Here is a 20,458-nt window from a genome sequence, read left to right as displayed (position 1 = left end):
GCTCTTCTGCGCATGCGCGTCACCCATCGTGCAGGGGTTACAGATCGTGCCTTGACGCCACCAACATTTTTTTTTTATGCTTTATTTAACAAATTGAAATCACAAGCCAAACATGGCAAACATTAAGCAAACAAACATCACCACTGTATACAACAATCTCACAATAACAATAAAGGAAAAAAAGAAAGAAAAGTAAAATAAAAAAATATGCCAGGGGTCTTATACTAAGAAATATTAAAAACAGCAAAATGAGAACACAAATTTAATGTCTTGATAGCCTTCTTATTTTTGGAAGTAGAGATGGACTGTAAATATACATCCATCTCTTTCAAAAACAGAAAAAATATAGGTTTCGACTTTAATGAATACAAAACTTAGCAAGATAAATTAAAAGATTAATCAAATAATATTCTCTTTCAAATGAATTGTCATAGTTCAAAAATCCAAACAAAACATTTGGTAAGGAAAGCTCAAAATTACAAGACATTATCCAAAATAAATTTGCAAATGTCTTGCCATAGCTTGCGAGCATAAGAACATTTCCAAGACAGATGCACAAGAGTCTCTGATTGGGAGCCACACAAGGAGCAGTTCAGATCCATATCATAACCAAATTTAACAAAAAAGGATTTCACAGGAAAACAACGATGAATAATTTTGAAAGACACTTCCTTTACCTTGTTCAGTAAAAATAATTTTTGAGGCATGGTCCACATTTTTTTCCAACATAAATTCTTTACATGACAGTTCCAGTATGATATTACAGGTGTCACAGACACAATATCAGATTGGAAAAGAGCACGGATTTTGCGATTGTTTTTACAACGGGAAGGATTTGAAACATAATCTAACAATTGGTGATTCAGTGATATCAACAATAAGAGTGTCAGCTACAACACCAATGTGACCCCTATACAGCATTCATACACCAGAAGGAATAGCATCAAAAACTACAGCAAATTGTTTAGGCATCAGAAAGTGTAGAAGAAATTTTTCATAAATAAATAAAACTCCTCTGCTGTTAAATTATTAATTCACCCAGATGATTTTATGATCAAACCAAGTCTTTAAAAAAATGGATTTGTTCTTGTAACAAATGTCTTGGTTATTCCAAATAGAGTAGCGGTGTGGTCAAAAGTTATGCTTGTAGACGAGTGACCAAGCAAGCAATGCCTGCTTATGGAAGTTAGATAAGCGAATGGGGATTCTTTCAATTTTATAATTACATGACTACAGAAATCATAATCTACCAATTTTAGAAAAACTAGTTCTAAATACAGTTACACATTGAGTCAGGATTATTCAGAAAATACCTAATCCAGTTCATTTTAAATGTATTATTTAAGGAGACACCGCCAACAAAATGGTGCCATTCCGCAATGCAACGTGACGTCACGTTCTCAATCCCAGGCCACAATTTACAAAACAAAAAAACAAGAAAAAAATCCCCTCCCCATCCCGTCAATCAAAAGCTATACAGCGTTATAAAATACCTGTACTGTATTGCATGTCGATAAAAAAAATAATAGAAAATTTTATAAAATATAAGCCAAAAGTGAGAGATCCATCATGACATCATTTATTTTTCAGTGACAAGACATGGAAGCAGCATCCATTACAAATACTGAAAGACACGTAGATACACATTGAAAATAGTTGTTTGTCAACTAAGGCATTAAATTGTGATATTAGCTAAAGCACACCATGCTATATACCGGTAATGTACCGTAGTTACAGTGTGCATTATGTGTACCGCTTCATTTGCCACTCATGAAACATCACTTGTAATGGAGTTGGACCAGAGTTGATGTAAAACATACTGTGCTTGCCCCTGATGATCAACTTATATTGAACACAGTGAGTGAATATATTACCCTAACATTTATGAATGAATCACATTACATCAATTTGACAATGTATCTGTTGCATTTGTGTTTTACTGGTTAAATAAATCCAAGCGATGTGAGCAAGGAGCGTTTCTTTTTCTTCCCAAAAAGTAAAAATTCTACTTCAGTACATTAAATATCGTACAAGACAAAACTGCAAAGGGATTTATATATATATATATATATATATATATATATATATATATATATATATATATATATATATATATATATATATATATATATATATATATATATATATATATATATAATTATTATTTTTTAAAGTGTAATTCAAAAACACTCCCACACCATTCAAAATGAAAACAAAAAATGTCCTCAAATAATCCTGAATTATAACTGCAAACTGTGTAGAAGAGGTGATAGTTTGACATACAGTATTATTGTGTAGATAATCAAATGTTTTACTTACTTGCGCATAGGTGCGATCTATCAGTAGAAAAATACACCTTATAATGAGGTAATATTAAGGGACGTTAAATAAAAAGGAGTCGAGTCCATGTTCACTTAGTTTGTGTGGGGCTCTGTTCTTCACTTGGTTTGGCAAAGAAGTCCCTGTACATTGAATAAATGACACCTAGAAATAAAATAAAAAAAATAACAGTTACATTATGTATCCTATGTTTATTTCTAGCTGCATACGTACCGAGAGTCATGGCTCCCACCACGAAGCCTTGGGCGGCGACACGCATGTGGATCAGGTGCACGGACATTTTAGTGTCCCCGCGACTTTTCAACTTCCACAGTCTGTAGGCCACAATGCCGAAGAAGCCGGCCATTCCTGAGCACAAAAGACAATGTCAACATTTTCCCAAATAGTTTACTGACCGGTCATCAATTTGGGATAAGGCATTCAGTGACTTATTTTTCCCACAAATTTATCACGTATTATAACAATATTGTTGAATATTCAATTTGCCTTTTCACGTCAGCTTCGCAGAGGCCAGGGTGTGTTCTGGTGTAGTGTTTTATTGTGTCCCCCCCCAGACAATTATGCATTACAGAAAAAATTATCTATGGGATTTGAGATCTGGTATTTATTTATTTGAGTGGACAGAACAACCGATGATTATTAAGGGAATGGCAAAAGAGGGGCCACTATTTGAGGAAATATGAAAAATTTGAAACAGGGGTATACAGTCACTTAGGGACAAGGCAATGGTTTTATTTGCGCTTATTTCTCCCCAACAAACAATAATATAATATACAATATATAAAACATACTATAATAATGTATTACAGTTAACAAGGATGCTTGTGTTTGAGATACTTGCTGCTTATCTATTCAAGTGAACGGCACACTAAAGACATTAAAAGGAGGCTACGAATTGTGGCCAGAGTTCCGTTCGGGAATAATTATTGTATTAACTTCTCCATCACTCATTAAAAAGGTAGCTTTAGGTTGTGATCTCATTGGCCTAGCCACTACTTCAGCTTTGCAGATGCCTGCCTTAGAGGTTGGGTGTGTTGCAATTGTTTTCTGTTGAGACATGGTGGTACCAATTCATGGGTAGAGGTTCCAGGATTACAGTATTCCACCCACTAAAAGAAAGTGTGTATTAGAGGTGTGGTGTTGACCCCCCCCCCCCCCACACACACACACACACACACTTTCATGTGGCTAAATAACATTAGGCTATAAGCAGAGTGCGCATCTGGGCCCGCTCAGTGCATTGTGGGTAGGGGGCGTTACTCGGCTACCAAACAGCGGTCAAGAGTAATGGGAAGCAATGGAGACTATTTCTATTAACTTGATTTTCACGCATGCACAAACGTAATGCGCACTTCGCTTATTAGCAGAGGCCATCTGCTCTACAGGATATGTGTCTCATCAGTCTTTATACAGATGCTGGTAATAACAGCCATCAAACTAAGGGAGACAAGTATTTGAGGTGCAGAGTTGTGTGACACAGCATCTCACCAGCAACGAGGTTGTGTAACTTCATAATGAAATAAATTCGATAGGCACATCAAAATGGACTATGGTGGTTGATAACATACACGTAGTTAATAAAAATTTAGCATTATTACCTAGTTTAGAAGTCCGACCTGTTGTGTTTGTCAAGTGATGTAATCAAGGTAGCCAGGAGGGTACTCACCCACAGGAACAAATGGATTCTCCTTGCATTTTCTCACAAGTTTGGACTCGTCCTCCTCGAAGGCAGACATTGTAACTGGACATAAAAATATGCAGAAAATAGAAATCCGTTAAAAGAGTTGTGTTTGTTTAGCATCTTATCTTAAACATGCTTGCTAATGAACAGCTCAGAGGTTACATATGAAGGACAAGTAGTCAAGTTAGACAGGGTCAAAATGTTAAGTAAACATCTAAAACGGTCACACGCGTTATTAGAAACATACAACACACGTGATTTTGATTATCGTACAGTTCCGAAAAAGGAAAAAAAAAACTTCACTTCAGCAAGACGTCATTTATTCGTAGCGGTTACAGAAACCAGTTGTTTCAAATAAGTCTTACCTGTAAATAAATATGAACGTTATTGGAGTAAATTATGAGTCAAATGTCCAGTTTACGGAATCCCCTGGGTCCTCAATTCGCACGTACGAAGAAGGAAATGTACCGGCCGGCCTCGTTTCGTGATGTAATCACCATTGCGCGCAGTTGTGACGTCAAAGGATTCGTGCATTGTGGTGCGTTCAAGGACACGAGTAAAAATGTTACTAACTACGGCACGCTTCTTTGTTATTTGTTAAAAATGTAATACAACTTCTTTACGTGATATAAGTTTTATTTCCTCTAAACATCAGATCGAATATTAACCAAAGAAAATTTTAAATATTAAACCGACATTTGAAGAAAATATTCACCCCAACGATTGAACGCAGCATCGGTTGTACAATGAGCGCAACTATCAAAGATAGTCCATTCTAACGAAGAGAAGTCAATCTAATCTTGCCCTTGATCGTAAAATAGCGTCCGCTCATTTGTCGCATAAATGATGGAGTCTATACAATAAAGTATATTGAATCGTGGCCTGTAATTCTTTATACTTATACTCAGGAAGATGAACCGCATCACGTCTGTTTTTGCTCTCGACCACCCAAGAAAAGCGATTTTAACTTTTACTGTTGAAACGAAAACGGAAGCAAGTGGACGGTAAACTACATTTTTTTGCTTCTCTCTGCAACGACGTAGTTTGTAAGGCTCGTCACTCACTGGCATGGAGAAACGTGCAGTCGCCGGTAAATCCGTGGCCGTACCCAAGTTAGTGCATTTGTATTACAGTTAAGGTACATATTCACTTTATAACAGTTACCACCACAATAAATGATATTATTGGTGACGTACAGGTGTGTCTCTTAACAATTTACTTTCTATCGTACAGTTTCAGAAACGTTAGGATTGGTGAAGAAAGAAAGACAGAAAAAAAGAAACACACAATGTCCATTCTATTCAATTTAGAGATTTGGCTCTTATTTTGCTTTTGTAATGAGTTTGTTACACTTTAGAGAGTCCTCATGGAGACCCCGTAATTCCCCAACACAAACTGTTAAACAATAGTCTACATGAAACTGACAAAATTACTTGAACTATCTACTTGACTCACTGATAGAATGAAATGCCTGTATTGTGGCAGGCTTATCACGAGGTGGCGCTACATGCTCAGGGTAGTCTGCAAAGTGCCATCTCCAAAGTTACTGTTATAATTCACTATGGATAATCACATTGTTTTAAGAGTATAGACTGCTCTGTTTGAGCAGCCTGGTCAGGCTGGTATGTCATATAGCTAAGCATTGTCGCATGAACTGATGAAGCCTTTCCAGATGAGAGATAGGCAAAACATTTTTAAAGACAGAGCAGTCCAGTTGCAATTTAGTGTTGTGAAATCTAAAAAGAAGCAGGCGTCATATTTTAGGGAAAATATAGCAATGTTAGTATTTCAGTCCATAAACAGCAAATTAACATCTGTTTCTAATAGGATGACTGTAAAAGCTGGATTTTTCCACCAGCTTGTAAATGCGGCCTTTGACAGCAACAGTTAAAAAGGAAGAATGAATTATGGAGTCTAACTAAGAGCAAATGTGGTTCATAGTGTACATTCTGTTGGTAACCATCCATAAAAGGCGGCCCTACTGAGTTCCGGGAAAACTGAAACCTATTAGGGAGGAGCCAAAACAGCATTTATACTCCGCGTGTGGACCTTCACTCCAAAGCATGCTTGTTCCGTCAGAGGGATCAGTCATGGGAGGGCCGGTGCTGCCGATCCTTGTTGCGCTCTTCACAGCACTGATGGGAGGATTGTACCTGCTCGGGGTGTTCAGACGGCAGCGACCCGGAGAGCCCCCTCTGGACAAGGGTCTCTTCCCTTGGCTGGGTCACGTCTTGGAGTTCCGCAGGAACACGGTGAAGTTCCTGCAGAGAATGCAGAGCAAGCATGGAGAAGTGTTTACCATCCAGCTTGGCGGCTTCTACGTCACCTTTGTGCAGGACCCCTTGTCCTTCGGACCGTTTGTCAAGGAAAGCCGGGAGAAGCTGGACTTCAACAAGTTCGCCAAGCACCTGGTGCATAGGGTCTTCGGCTACTGGTCACCCAACAGTGAGCATCACCTCCTTCAGCAGTCCAGCAACAAGCACCTGAAGGGGGACGGCTTGGAGGTCCTCACACAGTCCATGACGAGCAATCTTCAGAACCTGATGCTGCACAACCTCGGCAGGGAGGAGCAAGCCTGGTCAGAAGACGGGCTCTTCATGTACTGCTACAATATCGTGTTCAGGGCCGGCTACCTGTCCCTATATGGCAACGTGTCCCCCAAGTGCGAGGACGGCGAGGAGAAGGCCAAAGAGAAAGACAGGGTGGAATCGGAGGCCTTGTTCTACAAGTTCCGCAAGTACGACCAGCTCTTTCCGAACCTGGCCTATGGCGTCCTGCCTCCCAAGAGGAGGCTGGAACTGCGGGGGCTCATGGACTACTTCTGGGATGCCCTGGCGCTGCAAAAGGTGAAGACCAAAGACAACATCAGCGGTTGGGTTTGGGACATGCAGCAGGTGCGAGTGGAGATGGGCATGGACGGGGCCATGATCGACAGGTACATGTTCCTCCTTCTGTGGGCCTCGCAGGGCAACACGGGCCCATCCGCCTTCTGGCTGCTGCTCTACCTCATGAAGCACCCGGACGCCATGGCGGCCGTCAAGGCCGAGGTGGACCGGATCGTCTGCGAGTCGGGCCAGGAAGTGAGGCGTGGCGGGCCCTTACTGAACCTGACGCGCGAGATGCTGACGAAGGCCACCGTCATGGACAGCGCCGTGGAAGAGACCCTAAGACTCTGCGCCGCGCCCCTTCTCACCAGGGCCGTGCTCCAGGACGTGACGTTTAAGATGGCCGACGGACAGGAGTTCCTCGTCCGCAAAGGGGACAGGATGGCAATCTTCCCTTACAGCAGCGTGCAAATGGACCCCGGAATCCACTCCGACCCGACGGCCTTCAAGTACGACCGCTTCCTCAACCCCGACGGGAGTAGGAAGACGGAGTTTTACAAAGACGGCAAGAAGGTCAAGTACTACAACATGCCCTGGGGCGCGGGCGTGTCCATCTGCCCGGGCCGCTTCTTTGCCACCAACGAGCTCAAGCAGTTCATCTTTCTCATGCTGGTCTACTTTGAGTGCGAGCTGCTGGATCCTGAAGTGGAGACCCCTGGAATAGACGTCCGGCGATGGGGCTTTGGAACGATGCAGCCTGTCAGAGATGTTCCCTTCCGATATAGACTCCGATATTAAACGCAGAGTTTAAAGGATGCAAAATGAAGACTATTTAAAGGGCAATGCAATCAAATTTAAAGCTTATCATTTGTTATATTCTCTTTGACCATAATCTTTTATCGTGACATTTCATTATTTTTTTCATATGTATAGTACCTGGTAGTATGTAGTATATTGTTGCCCTGATTCACCCCAATTAGTGAATCAGCATTTGCATGCACAATCTGGTTTCCACTCGTTTTTGCACAAACAAACCTTTAGTAAATCAAGTTTCCTAATGAAAATAGCCGTGTGGTTTATTGTGACTTTTGTATGCTGGATTAACCATAAGTGTCTTAAGCAAGGCCTTCCTTTTGGAAAATCAAAACACCCGTCACAAGAATGAAAATGTTGTTATGTGCTCACACCATGACTCTTTGAAATTCAATGAGCTAACTTCAAAATTTTAAAATGAGATCTTATTGTAACATTCAACCACTAAAGATCATATTCATGAATGTAAGTAAATCATCATTTAAAATCTTGCTCAAGAAATAACCATTTATTGTACCATTTTTTTCTTCCACGTAAAAGTGTATTTTCCATTATATATACTGTATATACGGTAAAATTAACATATATATCTTCACCAATGTTTTATAGCTGAGGAACAAATCCCTCAACTCGTGTAACAAAGATCTATGGCGATAATGATGGCCAGTATGAGTAAAAATCTGCTTGTAATCACACTATTCTTGTTTATAAAGAGTGCAACAGCGTGAAGTGAGTGTAACGTATGTATGTTTTTTTGTATTTATTTTTTTACATGCATAGTGGTAAAATCGAAGTTTGGAATGGAATTGGGCCTGCAAAGACACTGTGATGAAAAGCATGTGTGCACAACGATGCTTTTCGTGCCAAGTATGGGACCGCTTACGTAACATACTTGACAGATTGCCCTTGGAATAAAGTTTAAAACGATCATGGAAGAATGTATATATTAGAAATAATCAAGAGTAAAACACGTTGTAATCATATATCAATATAATTCTTCTAATTACATTTGACACAAAGCTAGCATGTCTTGTAGTATTTTTTTTCCCACTTGGTTTGTGTTTTAGTAACATTCTTTGATCAGCAAGATGTGTGAAGTGTGAACTTTCCTTACAAAATAAATCAAGTATGCGGAAAAAAAAGCAATTTGCTTGTGTTTTATTGCTGAGGTTAATGATTGTGTATAATTGCAAGAACAAATCCAAATCCAATGCAATACACAAATAGTATCATTTCTGCCCAATTCCAATACAATCAGACACAAATTAATACTCAATAAAACACTCACTCGCTTTGCTGAATCTTTTCACATTTATATAAGCGATACAGAGTGAAATTTTGGCGTACAAAATGTCCAATCGGGTTGCAAAGATAATTCAAAAAAAGGAGGAAAGCGTGTCCAATCTCATCAAACTTTCGAAGGAAGCAATGCCTTCGGGAGAAAAGTTCACATGCAATGCACATTAAAGACTCGGTCAACATCTGTACTAGATGAAGGCCATATGTTCTTTACGTACATTCCCATAGCGTTTTGTTTCACTACCTAATTGTGTCCAAGGTTCTGTTTTGGAAGGAAAGCAAATCATATGTGGCCATGAGTTTGAATCAGAAATGTGTTTTGGAAAAAAAAATACTTTACCTTCCAAGAGTGGTATCTCAAAGTTTCAACACAACACTGTCCACGTAGTGACTGCCTACGGCCCTGCGTTGAGCCAATGAGATCTCAAGCTGGCGGACATACCCAAAGTGTGATCAGCGGCTTGTCCATTGATTAAGAAGGCATCTAGTAGCCACGACACACACACATTGACTATCAAGACTCTATACTATACAAGCCATCTTAATCTTTTTTTTTTTTTTTTTTTTAAGTATTCAGAACAATGTTACGGGCGTCGCGAGTTAGCGTTATTTCCGTAACAGCTTCGCGTTTCATCAGATAAACGCCGGCTCATTTGCAGTTTTGCGTTTCAATGTGTTTGTCTGAGGCGAAACATTTTTGACACTGAAAGTGCAATTTATTATTTATTTCGGGTAGAGGTGTCAAAATGAGTGCATTAATTTTGAGTTAATTTAAAGTTCCTTTAATGATACTATTTTTTTTTTTTTTTTTTTACATGCGAAAGTCTGTACTGGGGGAATTCCAGTGGCCACACAGCAGATCAATTTAATAATACAGTAATGCATATATTTGTGAAGACTCGGGTCAAGTTGTATGTTACAATTTAAAAAAATGAGCAGAATTTCACAATTTTTTTTCATGTTAAAGATTAGATAGCTCTTAATATGAAAGATAAATGCACTGAGCTGTCACTGTCTTACAAATACAATTATGCCATCTAGTGGCAGAAATATGACCTCAACACAAATCAATACCGCACTTGTTTTTCTACAGTACAGTACATCTTTTTAATTTTAACTTAATTTTATGAATTATTATGAAATTACTGTATTAATGACTAAAATAAGTAGTTTAACATTTTTTTCCCACTTTTATGTTAAGAGTATGAAACTTGGAAAAATATTTAATTTTACATTTCGAACAGATATTGTCATTAATTGTGAGTTAACTATTGAAGTCTTGCAATTAATTAAGATTAAAAAAAAATATCGCCTGACACTCCTAATTTTGAGCCTTGCGTGCACATTTTCAAAGATCAATTTACTTTTATCCATCTTGGGATGAAGCACTTGGCGTCCAGTCACGTCTACTTGCTCTGTAGTGACCTTCTCCATTCATCTGACGTAAACACACAACACTCTTTCCAGTTACTCATTGATACAGGATGTCCACACACAGGTATGGCTCCAATCCAGGTCGTTGACAGTCTGTGTACAAGTCAGGCCTCACAAAAACACACTGTTACCAGCAACTTTGATTACTGATGAAATACTGACCGTAAAAGTTGTTGAGTCATTTAAGATGTGATTTATTTACTTATTCTTCAACTTCAAACTGGTGAATGACATCATCGGATATCCAATTTGGGAGGCAGTAAAAGTTCATCAAGTTGTTTCCTGTCTTATATTACACTATCATCGATGTAATCTACTAATCTCCATACAGAAATGGACTTTGGCATACACACGTCAATACATTCCAAGAATGGGGCTTTTCCACCGACAGAACTTTTCAATTTACCTTGGGAAAATTCAGTTTGTGCGTTTTTCCACCAACAACAATTTCTGGGGTATTTAAATTCCGCAGGGGACATCCGAGTACTATGTCAGCAGCAGGGTCTTGCTGAGCCAGGCTGGAATTTTGAGGGGGCGGGCTGCACTTATGGAGGGCCAAAACTGCCAAAATTTAAAATAAACGACTGAATAAATAAATGAGTAAAAGTGAAAATAAAAACGGATATAAAAAAATACATTTATACATATATGCATAAATAAATAAATAAAAGTTTAAAAAAATATCTAAAAATAAATGCAAAAATGAATATATAAATAGAATTAAATATCAATCAATAAATAACGCTCTGCCCTCACATTTGTTTATTTCACGCTGCAAACGCTCTGCGCCAGGATGAAATGTTATTCAAATGAGGGGGCGGTCATAGGCGTGTCTTGGGTTGGACTCCGCCGTTGCAAACTGCCTTTCATTGGTCAAGTGAGCAGCTCGGCGAACAAGGAAGTCTCGACTATCGACCAATGAAAGGCAGTTTGCAACGGCGGTATTTAATTCTATTTGTATATTTATTTGTGTATTTATTTTTATATTTATTTATAGAATCTTGTTTTTCATTTTTACTTCCTAGTCATATGTGAGCTAATCTAATGTATCGTTCTTCACTCAGTGGTGCCACAGATGCACAGCACCAATCAGAGAATAGTCAATTAGAACTCTTTTGTTTACAAAAATCACACCGACAGTCATAATATATACAAGTCAAAGCCATTTGTTCACGAACAGCACAACACCCAGAAACAAGTCCTTTACTAAAAAAAAAAAAAACGCAACACCAGTCACAGATTATCCAAATCAAATTATTTTGTTTACAAAAAGCTCAACATTAAGTATAAACAGTTTACACCTAATTTGTCGCCAAAGAAACATTGTTGTCAACATGCATTCTACAACTTTTTGTCATTGAAGTTTGATGACCAGATTTCATAGCTGGACGTAACGCCCCAGTATCAACAAGAGGTGACACATCAAGTCAAAAAAGAAGCGTGGCTATTGTTTTGACACAATGTTTGACAAAAAGGGGAGTCAGGCTACATTTGTGTCAACAAAAAAAAAAAACGACCTCTGCGCCCAGCTGGGGAAAAATGCCTTTGACAGTAACCTTTGGAAAACGGCCAAAGGAAGCATTAACAACAAATAGAAATAACCCAGGGTTGGTTTTAAACACATAATTGCACAACGTTAACTACCTAAATAGCTAAGCTAACGTTGAGCAGTATAAGCAATTCTGTTTTACATGGATGACAATGTTAATTTTGGATTGACATTTTTAGAGCGATGATGATGAAATAGAATACAGACAATTCGACCAGTCATGAAATCTAATTGTGCCTATCCACCATGGCTATAAAAAATTTGGATTTTTAATTGTTAGTTTTTAGTTGGTTTTGACTTTAGTTTTTCAAATTCAGTTATTTATTTTATTTTATTTTATTATTTCTTCAGCTTTTTTGTGTTTGTTTGATGACTTTTTTTCAAGTATGTTTCGCTTTAGTTTTTATTATTAGTTTTAGTATTTTTTTTAAATAAAAAAAATACATGCTATATATATGCAAGATAAAACAAAAGATCACTTAGTATTCTGTAATAAAGTAAGCTAAAATAAGCACTGAAAGCTTATGTAGCAAATTGACAAAGATGAAAAAGAAGTAAATGTTTGCTAGTTGTTTGTTTTTAACTACTCTCGTTTTTATTTTATTTTATTTAGCTAAATATGATTTTCAATTTGAGTTTGTTATTTTGTCCGTTTTGGCTAAGAACATTGATTTTGTGCAATTGTATACCTAATATTGAACGGCCTTGGGGTGATTTTTCTTGATTCATGAATGAATTTTTGAAGGCATGAGCCCTCCCACCCCTAATCTTTTTACCTCCATCCCGCTGACAGACTTACAAACAAACAAAAAAACATGAATGGAGCTGTAGTAAAAAAAAAATCCTTAATAAATCAAGCGTCACAGCAATGAAGGCGGTGGGGAGAACAACAATGGTGGCCTTCACAGCGGGCTGTTCTGCTCTCCTGAGAGTGCTGCCTGTACTTGGTGGGGATCGGTTTTGATGAAAAATGAGCTATTGTCTCACTTGCCGTCCCACTGTTGTCGAGCGTGAACACAGTGCAACAATGCTTTTGGACGCTAGCCCGGCATGCTCATCCATAAAACATAGAAAAGACTGCCGCTCAATCCACGTGGACAGGTAAGGCACTTTTTAAGTCGCCATCAGTTAGCTCCACAAGTATTGGGACAGTGATGACATCTTGGGACAAGCACAATGGATGCAGTTTTAATTAAGAGTTTAAAAAAAAAAGGACGTTTACCATTTAGTATTATGAGCCCGACTGTTCAAATACTTCTGGAGCTCTTTGCTTATCACTTTCATTTAAGCCTTGTATTTAACTCTCCTAATAGGTTTTAAAAATCTAAACTACTTTTTTTAATTTCCAAAAATGATGATGATGACATGCAGTGTGTCATACTGGCTCATGAACATTTTTGAGAAGCACGACAGGAGGGTAAAAGAGAAAATAATAATTTTTACATTTTAGGAGAATACAGTAAGTGATCAAATAATCTCTTGCAGCGTGGTTTCACAATTTCAATGTTACCTCAGTTCATCGCAGACAACATGTTGCAAACTCACCTGCAATAGGTGAAAAAGCGCAACTAAGAAATACCATATGAAGAAAAACACTTATTTACATTTACAGCTCCCACACACCTATATTCATTTAAACAAATCTTAAAAGCACACAAAATTAAAACCATAAAATGTATAGGAAACAGTCAATAATGTAGGTATTGTACCAGCCTGTGTGTTAAACACATGCCTTTAAGAGGTGGGGCCAGGTGGGATGGTTTTAGACATCAGCAAGTTTGCGTGTTTGCATGTGAGGTTTTCGATGTGAGCTGTGGCCGAAAGCAGGTCCTGCATACTATAGGTGTTCCTAAGTGTTCAAACTTGTGTTTACAAAAAAATAATAAATGGGAAGAGAAACTATAATATATTAAAGTACAATCATTCAAACCCAAAAATCTATAAATACGTTTTTTCAACACTTTGTCCGGCACTCCCAAAAACGTATTTATGCTTTTTTTTTTTTTAAATGCTAAAGCATACAAAAGGATTTGATGCAGCCTCTGACCTGAAGAGGATGCTTAAAGCAATGGTAATTATTATAAAAAATGGCCAGCAGGTGGCAGCAGAGTATAAGAGATCAGCCAGAGCCATGTTGCAACAAGCTCTTTTTTCCAGTGTTTTCAACAGGTTTGTGAATAATGATGAAACTTAGCTATATTCTAATGCTAATTGCTGCAAAACGGAAACAGATACAAATACTGTATACTTTTTTTCCTTATGAAAGAAGAGACTCTTTCTTTTGGTAGATTGCATGTTTTTATAGAAATATAACCCAATATTCTGTGGGCCTTGCCAAATCAATCAAAATCCAGTAAAACAGCTGGGAGCGAAGAGGGTTGCTTCAGTGAAAATGGCTGGGAGTGAATGAGTTAAGATAAAAAAACAAAATTACATTATTTTTCAAATCGTTCAGCCCTAATCTAATACCCAATTCAGATCCCCTCTCCCTCCTAAAAATGGCACCTTCAAACCATAATGGACTGAGGACCTGTGTGTTTTAGGTACATGCTATCAGGATGAACATGTGGAGTAGATTTCTCACATTAGTGTGTGTGTGTGTGTGTGTGTGTGTGTGTAAATGTGCGTGTTTGTGTCATTTGGTAACAACATGAGGTGCTATGAAAAATGTGTGACTCAATTGTTGTGTCACATTTGGTCATAACTCTTTTATAGCCCGTACAGGAATGTAATGGCTTTTTGACACATCAAAGAATCTGCTGTGGTACTTGTTTGTATTGTCGTCACAGTGTGAGGACCGTTTGTTTTCATACTTGCTGGGTCATTGCACCTGTACTGTTTGTCACTCTACCATGGCTCAACAAACCACATGATAGGTTGTTGTTCTATTTGTTCAGTTAAATATCCATCAAAGGGCTGAAAAATGCTTAATCATTCTGTTTATATTTATTTGTTCTTTGGTACACCTAAAAAATGTTCACGGGTCATTTTTTGGTACACCAAAAACATTTACGGGTTAACGTGACCGGCTTCATGTTTAACCATAAAAAAAGGACACTTCAGTTCCCTCTCACCTTTTTTTGTTTGTTGCTTAAGTCACTGCCAGATCAATATATTTACTTCACTTATAAAAAATATAAAAATATATTTTTTAAAAGCATACAATATAAATATTGTCAAAAATGATACAAACAAGGCCAGCGGGGTTTTTGTATTATAAAGTCAGCTATACATACAACACATATATGCAATAAATATAATTTTGAGGCATTGGGTTTTATTCATTTATTTCGGATTGGAGATATTTCAAAAAGTAACTTGGCCAGTGATAGTGGCACGACATAACCATTTATATAACAGTTTGACTTTCATCACAGTTTTGGCCTCCCTCTTATGTATTTACTTGGACAGATTTTTTGACATTTTAAATAACGTTTAAATATTTTTTCACAATGTATATTTTATAATCATTTACTTTTGATTGTAGTGATTTTTTTATTTGACAATTTTTTCTTCTATATAATTAAAAAATATATACCGTATACATTTTTTTATTTTTAAATCAGTAATAGAAAATATATTAAAAAACACATCTTTGGCTCAAATTTTTTGTTATATATTTAGTTCAAGAATTTAAAATAAAAATAAAATATATATTTTTTAATAATATATAAGATTTCAATATATTTGTATTATATACTGTATAAAATATTGTTTGGATTTAATCATACATTTTGCAACATATTAAAATTGATATTTTAATAACTTTATAAAATTGTTTTAATACTGTCATCGTTTTTTGTTTTTTTTTTACTTTATATTTATATGCATACATTTGACACCCCAAGTCATAAAAAAACACTTTTGTAAATGATCAAGGAGGAGACTCCTACTGTTGGAATACATGGTTCCCATCTAGTGGCCACAAGTTGCAACCACAAAAAAAAAGAAGCAAAATATCTCCAAGTTCTTCATAAAACTGATCTTTATTTCATAAGCAGTCAATGTATTAGATATTCATATAAATTTAACCTTTATGCACTCACTGTATGATCCTGTGACCTTGACCCCGTGTAAATGATCAACCTTGAACTTGCTTATCACTGCCTTAAAAAGCTGAGTCATGCGTCATCTGCTAACAAGAAGCCGATATAATGTGCACATAGTTGCGTGAATAAGTGCCAGCGAGCGAGTGAGGGAGATACCCCACGGCGCCCCCTGCAGTGTCGGTAGTCCACTGAGTTGGACTGAGGCATCTAGAGGAGGAAGGAGAAGATGCAGTTTCTCTGCTACTGCAAATGACCCTGACGAGGTCTGTCGCTGCTCCGGGCGTGCCCCTGCTCGGACCCCATGACACGGCTGGTTAAGACAAGATAATGTCAAAGATGAAGTCCACCCACCCCACCACCACGCTCTGCAGGCAAAGCTTTGTTATTGCCTTTCTTTGGATGGGAAGTCAGATTTTAGTGCACTGATGGGAAAACTTCATTAGCCACAGCAAGATGAAGACCTGATGTGGGATTAAAAACTGGCAAAACATTCATTCTACTTTGGGATGTATGAGTAAAAAAAAAAATAAAAAAAAACTGCACAACATCAACACCAAATGGCTTTGGATTACTGCAATGTCGAGTTTGTTAAGCATCCACGTCACGTCGTGCTCAATGAGAGTGCAACAGTCTCCAGTGCACTTAGCAGCTGACAAAGGGCCAAACATGGAATGGCGTCACTGTGAAATATAGCCCACAGACACACACAGAGTGCACATCTACAGTACAATACTGAACAACATCATTGTGCGCTGCTTTCGACTCAAACTGTGATACAATTGATCTTAAGACTGTCAAGGGACATGAGAAGGATAGAGAAGGGTACCAGTGATTATTATTATTTTTTTTTTTTTTAAGTGTGATCATGATAACCATACTATAACTTACTGCGACATAAACACACAAACAACATAATTAACTAATTGTATTGACAATCCTACAACAGTCATTCTACATTCATAGTCATTCTATGAGTAATGATATGCTATTACTATTACTAGCAAATTCCATCAATATTATCAACAGTAGTCCACGGGTCACCAAACCTGGTCCTTGAGGGCCCCTATCCTGTGTTAGATGTTTCCAACACACCTGATTGAAATGATCAGGATCGTTTTCAGGCCTCTGCAAAACTTGTTTAAGAGCTGATCATTTGATTCAGGCGTGTTGGAGGAGGGAACAGAACAATCTAAAACATGCAGAATAGTGGACCTTGGGGGACACATTTGGTGACCCCTGATCTAGACTGATGTATAGTATATTCATTTTTTATATTGTTATTTTTCTTTTATCCCTGAGGTGGGAATGGCATGATTATTTGCAGAGGTAGCCAATAATTGTACTCAAGTAAGAATACTGCTACTTTAACCTGATTCAAGTAAAAGAAAAAAGTATTCCTCCAATTAATTACTAAGTAAGAGTAATACCTAGTACTTAGTGACAAAAAAACAAGTATTGAGTAAATAGTGTTCCCTCGTTATAACACAGTTCACTTTTTGCGGCCTCGCTGTTTCATGGCTTTTTTTTAGTGCAATTTTGCATTTTTTTTATTTTTATTTTTACAGTAGTGTAACTACTTTTTTATTCCATTTATGAATGTTTGAACATTGAGAGCTCTTAAACGGGAGAGAAAGATGCAAAAATGTAAATGCCTCTCAAAAATGTTTTTATAGAGTGGGTAGTGAGGGTTTTTTACAGCATTAAAACATTTGTAATGAAGGAAAAAAATAAAGATTAATACTAATCACGATAATAAATGAGGGAACACTTTTGTGACTAACTTTTGATTTGTTATTTTTCAATCAGCACACAAATCCTCTCTCTCGCTCTCTCTCTCTCTATATAAATATGTGTGTGTGTATTATGTATTTATATTATTTAATTATTTTTTGTCAAATAGACAAAATGATATAATAGTAACGTCATCGTCATGACATCATTCCGTTAAAGGTTCCAATGCCAAACTATTTTTTTAAAATTTTTTTAAAGACGCTTTGATGTTCATTAATTGAGTTTGAATTTGGGTTGCAAATGGCCAGGATGACCTTTTTCAAGCTATTTTAGTTGTTCTTAAATGCCTCGCACCTTGGACGGCTGTATTTCTTATTAATATTTAATATGTAAATAAGCTTTGCTCTGATTGGTTCGCCTTAATTTGGATATTAAACAGCTTTCTTCTGATTGGTAGTTGGCAAAGTCTTGTGGCAGCCATGTCAGCTGCTTCTGAGGCTGCACTTATTTGGTATATGAATAGTCATGACACACTCTCAGGGAGGGTGTTACGCTTGTGCTAGGGTGATCTGAAATTCGCACAGCCATACTACAAGATTTTATTTGATATTCTAAAATTAATTTTTTATACGTTAGTTTCTTCGCCCGCTATGCATCGACTTTTTGTCTCTCTGTGGCATCAACTGCCTCATTATTGCTGTAGCACACTTTGCTGCTTGCCACAATACGATAGCAAAAATGCCGTTCCACTATTTCCGCCTCCCACTTTTGTTGATACTTATGTAAGTTCTCCAGTCCAAACATTGACGCTTCACTTTTTTTTGGTACAATTTGCCACTAAACTCCCAGATGCGCCAGCAGGTTGAACATTGACTCGACATGGTGGCTCCCATTGTCTTTTTGGGTGGGAGATTTATAACAGCGACACGCTCAAGCATAAAGCCAGTAGCCGGGCTCATGCGCGCGAGACGCAGCGCAAGTTTGCCGGCGCCCACCTCAAGGCCTTTTCATCTCCGTCGCTTCAGTGGAGCCGGGCCTTAGTCAAACTGGCACGGGACGCACTGAGCCCGCGGGTAGGATAGGCTTGGCTGAGAAAACGAGGAGCCAGATGAACAAATGAGATAGGACTGCCACCACTCTCAGGCAGCCTATGGGATAGCCCCCCCCCCCCCCCCCCCCCACACACACACACACACACCAAACCCCCAACCCCGCCCCTCCCACCCAGACCACAGCACTTTAATGATAGTGCCACACAGCACAGGCGGCGCAGGAGCAGTTGCATGTTTTCGCTCTGGTGTCTTGTGTCACTCTTTTCTCTGAGGGGGGGCGGCGAAGAGGTTGGGAGGGGAGGGGGGGGTCATTTCCGAGTCACATGGGGGCAGCTCGATCTGTTACATAAACGCAGACCTCCATAGCCCCGCAGTCTGCTCGCATCAACTCTGCTTAGCGCAGCCGTTTGGCTTAAAAAAAACAAAAAAGACTTGTGATGACATTAGTGGCGGCCAAGGAGAGTTGTCGACATCTTCACTCGGCTACGCTGCCAACCCTCACAGCTCACATTGACCTCTTAAAGGTGAAACACGGTGGAAAAATACAACAATGCCGAGGTCTGTCTTCTATTGGATCATATTAAAAACGTCACTTATTCTAAATTTAGTCTTCAGTCATTCTGACTTTTCCTTGAATTTTTTTTTGTAATATCTTAAATATTTCAACACTTTCACACAATAATTATATTTTTTCTGGTAATATCACAAAGTTTTGTTCTCATAAAATTACAACATTTTTCTGAAAAGCATTATGAATTGATCTTAATATTGGTTGTAAGAACCTCTTTATAATGTGTTTTGCTCAAAGAAATTCAGCTTTATTCTAACATTTTGTTAAGATAACTTTAATCTTCCAATGTTCTGACTTTTTATTCATAGTAGACTTTTTTACTCGTAACATTCTGACTTTGATGTAACACTATGTTTTTCCTCTTAAGGCTTCCTACCCACGATCTAACATTCCAACATTATCTCATATTATTGTGACAGTACTCTTGTAACTTTACACATTTTTCCAATTGTAACATTTACCAGTATTTGGAAGAAATTAACACTATATTATTGTAACATGCTAACATTTTTCCTCATCAATGTTCTTTTTATTTTCGTAACATCCATTTTTTTCTTTTTTCAGTTTTTATAAAACAACTTTCTTTTTGTAACATTTCGACTTTTATTACCTCAAGATTCTGAGTTATTCCTTGTCGTGCGGAATGATGTCGAGGAACATGTTAGTGGCTACAGTGAAGGAATTGTATTGTGATTAACTCAAGACTGGAACTTTCTTCTTGCTTGACTTCCCACTTTTCTCGTAATATTACTAATTCTACTACCAATTTTTCCTTGAAACATCAAGACCTTTTCTCATAATGTTAAAACGTTATTTTTTAAATTTCAACTTTTATGACATAACATTTTGACGTTTAAAAAAATATATCTTAAAGAACCTTGACTTTATTCTTAAATTATTACCTTCTCGCAGCTTTTTTTCCCGGTTAACATTATACCTTTTTTGTCAGAAGATTAAGACTTTTTTTTGTAACTTTTTTGACTAGCACTTAAGACTAGTTTAAACACGGCATTCTCATTAATATTGCGTTTGTGAAATATGAGTTAAAGGGATTACATCACAGTATTTTAAGCCCTTCCACAGTTAAAAAAACCCCGCCTCTCCCTGTGTGTTT

The 20,458-nt window shown here is 37.6% G+C and overlaps 3 protein-coding genes across 3 annotated transcripts in view; 2 read left to right on the top strand and 1 right to left on the bottom strand.

Moving 5' to 3' along the window:
• Positions 1 to 1,556: 1,556 nt before the first annotated feature.
• higd1a (HIG1 hypoxia inducible domain family, member 1A) lies at positions 1,557 to 4,549 on the bottom strand. Its single transcript, XM_077556495.1, has 4 exons — positions 4,387 to 4,549; positions 4,007 to 4,081; positions 2,554 to 2,688; positions 1,557 to 2,484 (listed from the first exon to the last, which is right to left on the bottom strand). Exons 2-4 carry the CDS (start codon positions 4,074 to 4,076, stop codon positions 2,411 to 2,413), a joined length of 279 nt encoding a protein of 92 aa, XP_077412621.1. The 5' UTR covers positions 4,077 to 4,081; positions 4,387 to 4,549; the 3' UTR covers positions 1,557 to 2,410.
• Positions 4,550 to 6,069: 1,520 nt separating this feature from the next.
• LOC144043193 (7-alpha-hydroxycholest-4-en-3-one 12-alpha-hydroxylase-like) lies at positions 6,070 to 8,805 on the top strand. Its single transcript, XM_077556494.1, has one exon. It carries the CDS (start codon positions 6,085 to 6,087, stop codon positions 7,642 to 7,644), a length of 1,560 nt encoding a protein of 519 aa, XP_077412620.1. The 5' UTR covers positions 6,070 to 6,084; the 3' UTR covers positions 7,645 to 8,805.
• A 4,101-nt stretch (positions 8,806 to 12,906) lies between these two features.
• The window catches only part of gjc2 (gap junction protein gamma 2), a 20,359-nt gene continuing 12,807 nt past the window's right edge, over positions 12,907 to 20,458 (top strand). The window contains exon 1 of the mRNA XM_077556384.1: positions 12,907 to 13,042. The gene's annotated coding sequence lies outside the window, so the exon portion shown is untranslated. The remainder of the gene's footprint in view (positions 13,043 to 20,458) is intronic.

The sequence above is a fragment of the Vanacampus margaritifer genome, chromosome 2, assembly GCF_051991255.1.
Source record: "Vanacampus margaritifer isolate UIUO_Vmar chromosome 2, RoL_Vmar_1.0, whole genome shotgun sequence".
NCBI classification, from domain to species: domain Eukaryota; kingdom Metazoa; phylum Chordata; class Actinopteri; order Syngnathiformes; family Syngnathidae; genus Vanacampus; species Vanacampus margaritifer.
Note: the sequence above shows the minus strand (reverse complement) of the source record. Positions and strands in the feature narration are given on the sequence as shown.

What these genes read in the sequence shown, in the direction of transcription:
- higd1a (XM_077556495.1), bottom strand. Translation starts at nt 4,076, where the DNA reads ATGTCTGCCTTCGAGGAGGACGAGTCCAAACTTGTGAGAAAATGCAAG. An exon ending in GAATCCATTTGTTCCTGTGG is followed by an intron (nt 2,689 to 4,006) that starts GTGAGTACCCTC and finishes TTTTGTGCTCAG; the next exon opens with GAATGGCCGGCTTCTTCGGC. An exon ending in GGTGGGAGCCATGACTCTCG is followed by an intron (nt 2,485 to 2,553) that starts GTACGTATGCAG and finishes TTTTATTTCTAG; the next exon opens with GTGTCATTTATTCAATGTAC.
- LOC144043193 (XM_077556494.1), top strand. Translation starts at nt 6,085, where the DNA reads ATGCTTGTTCCGTCAGAGGGATCAGTCATGGGAGGGCCGGTGCTGCCG.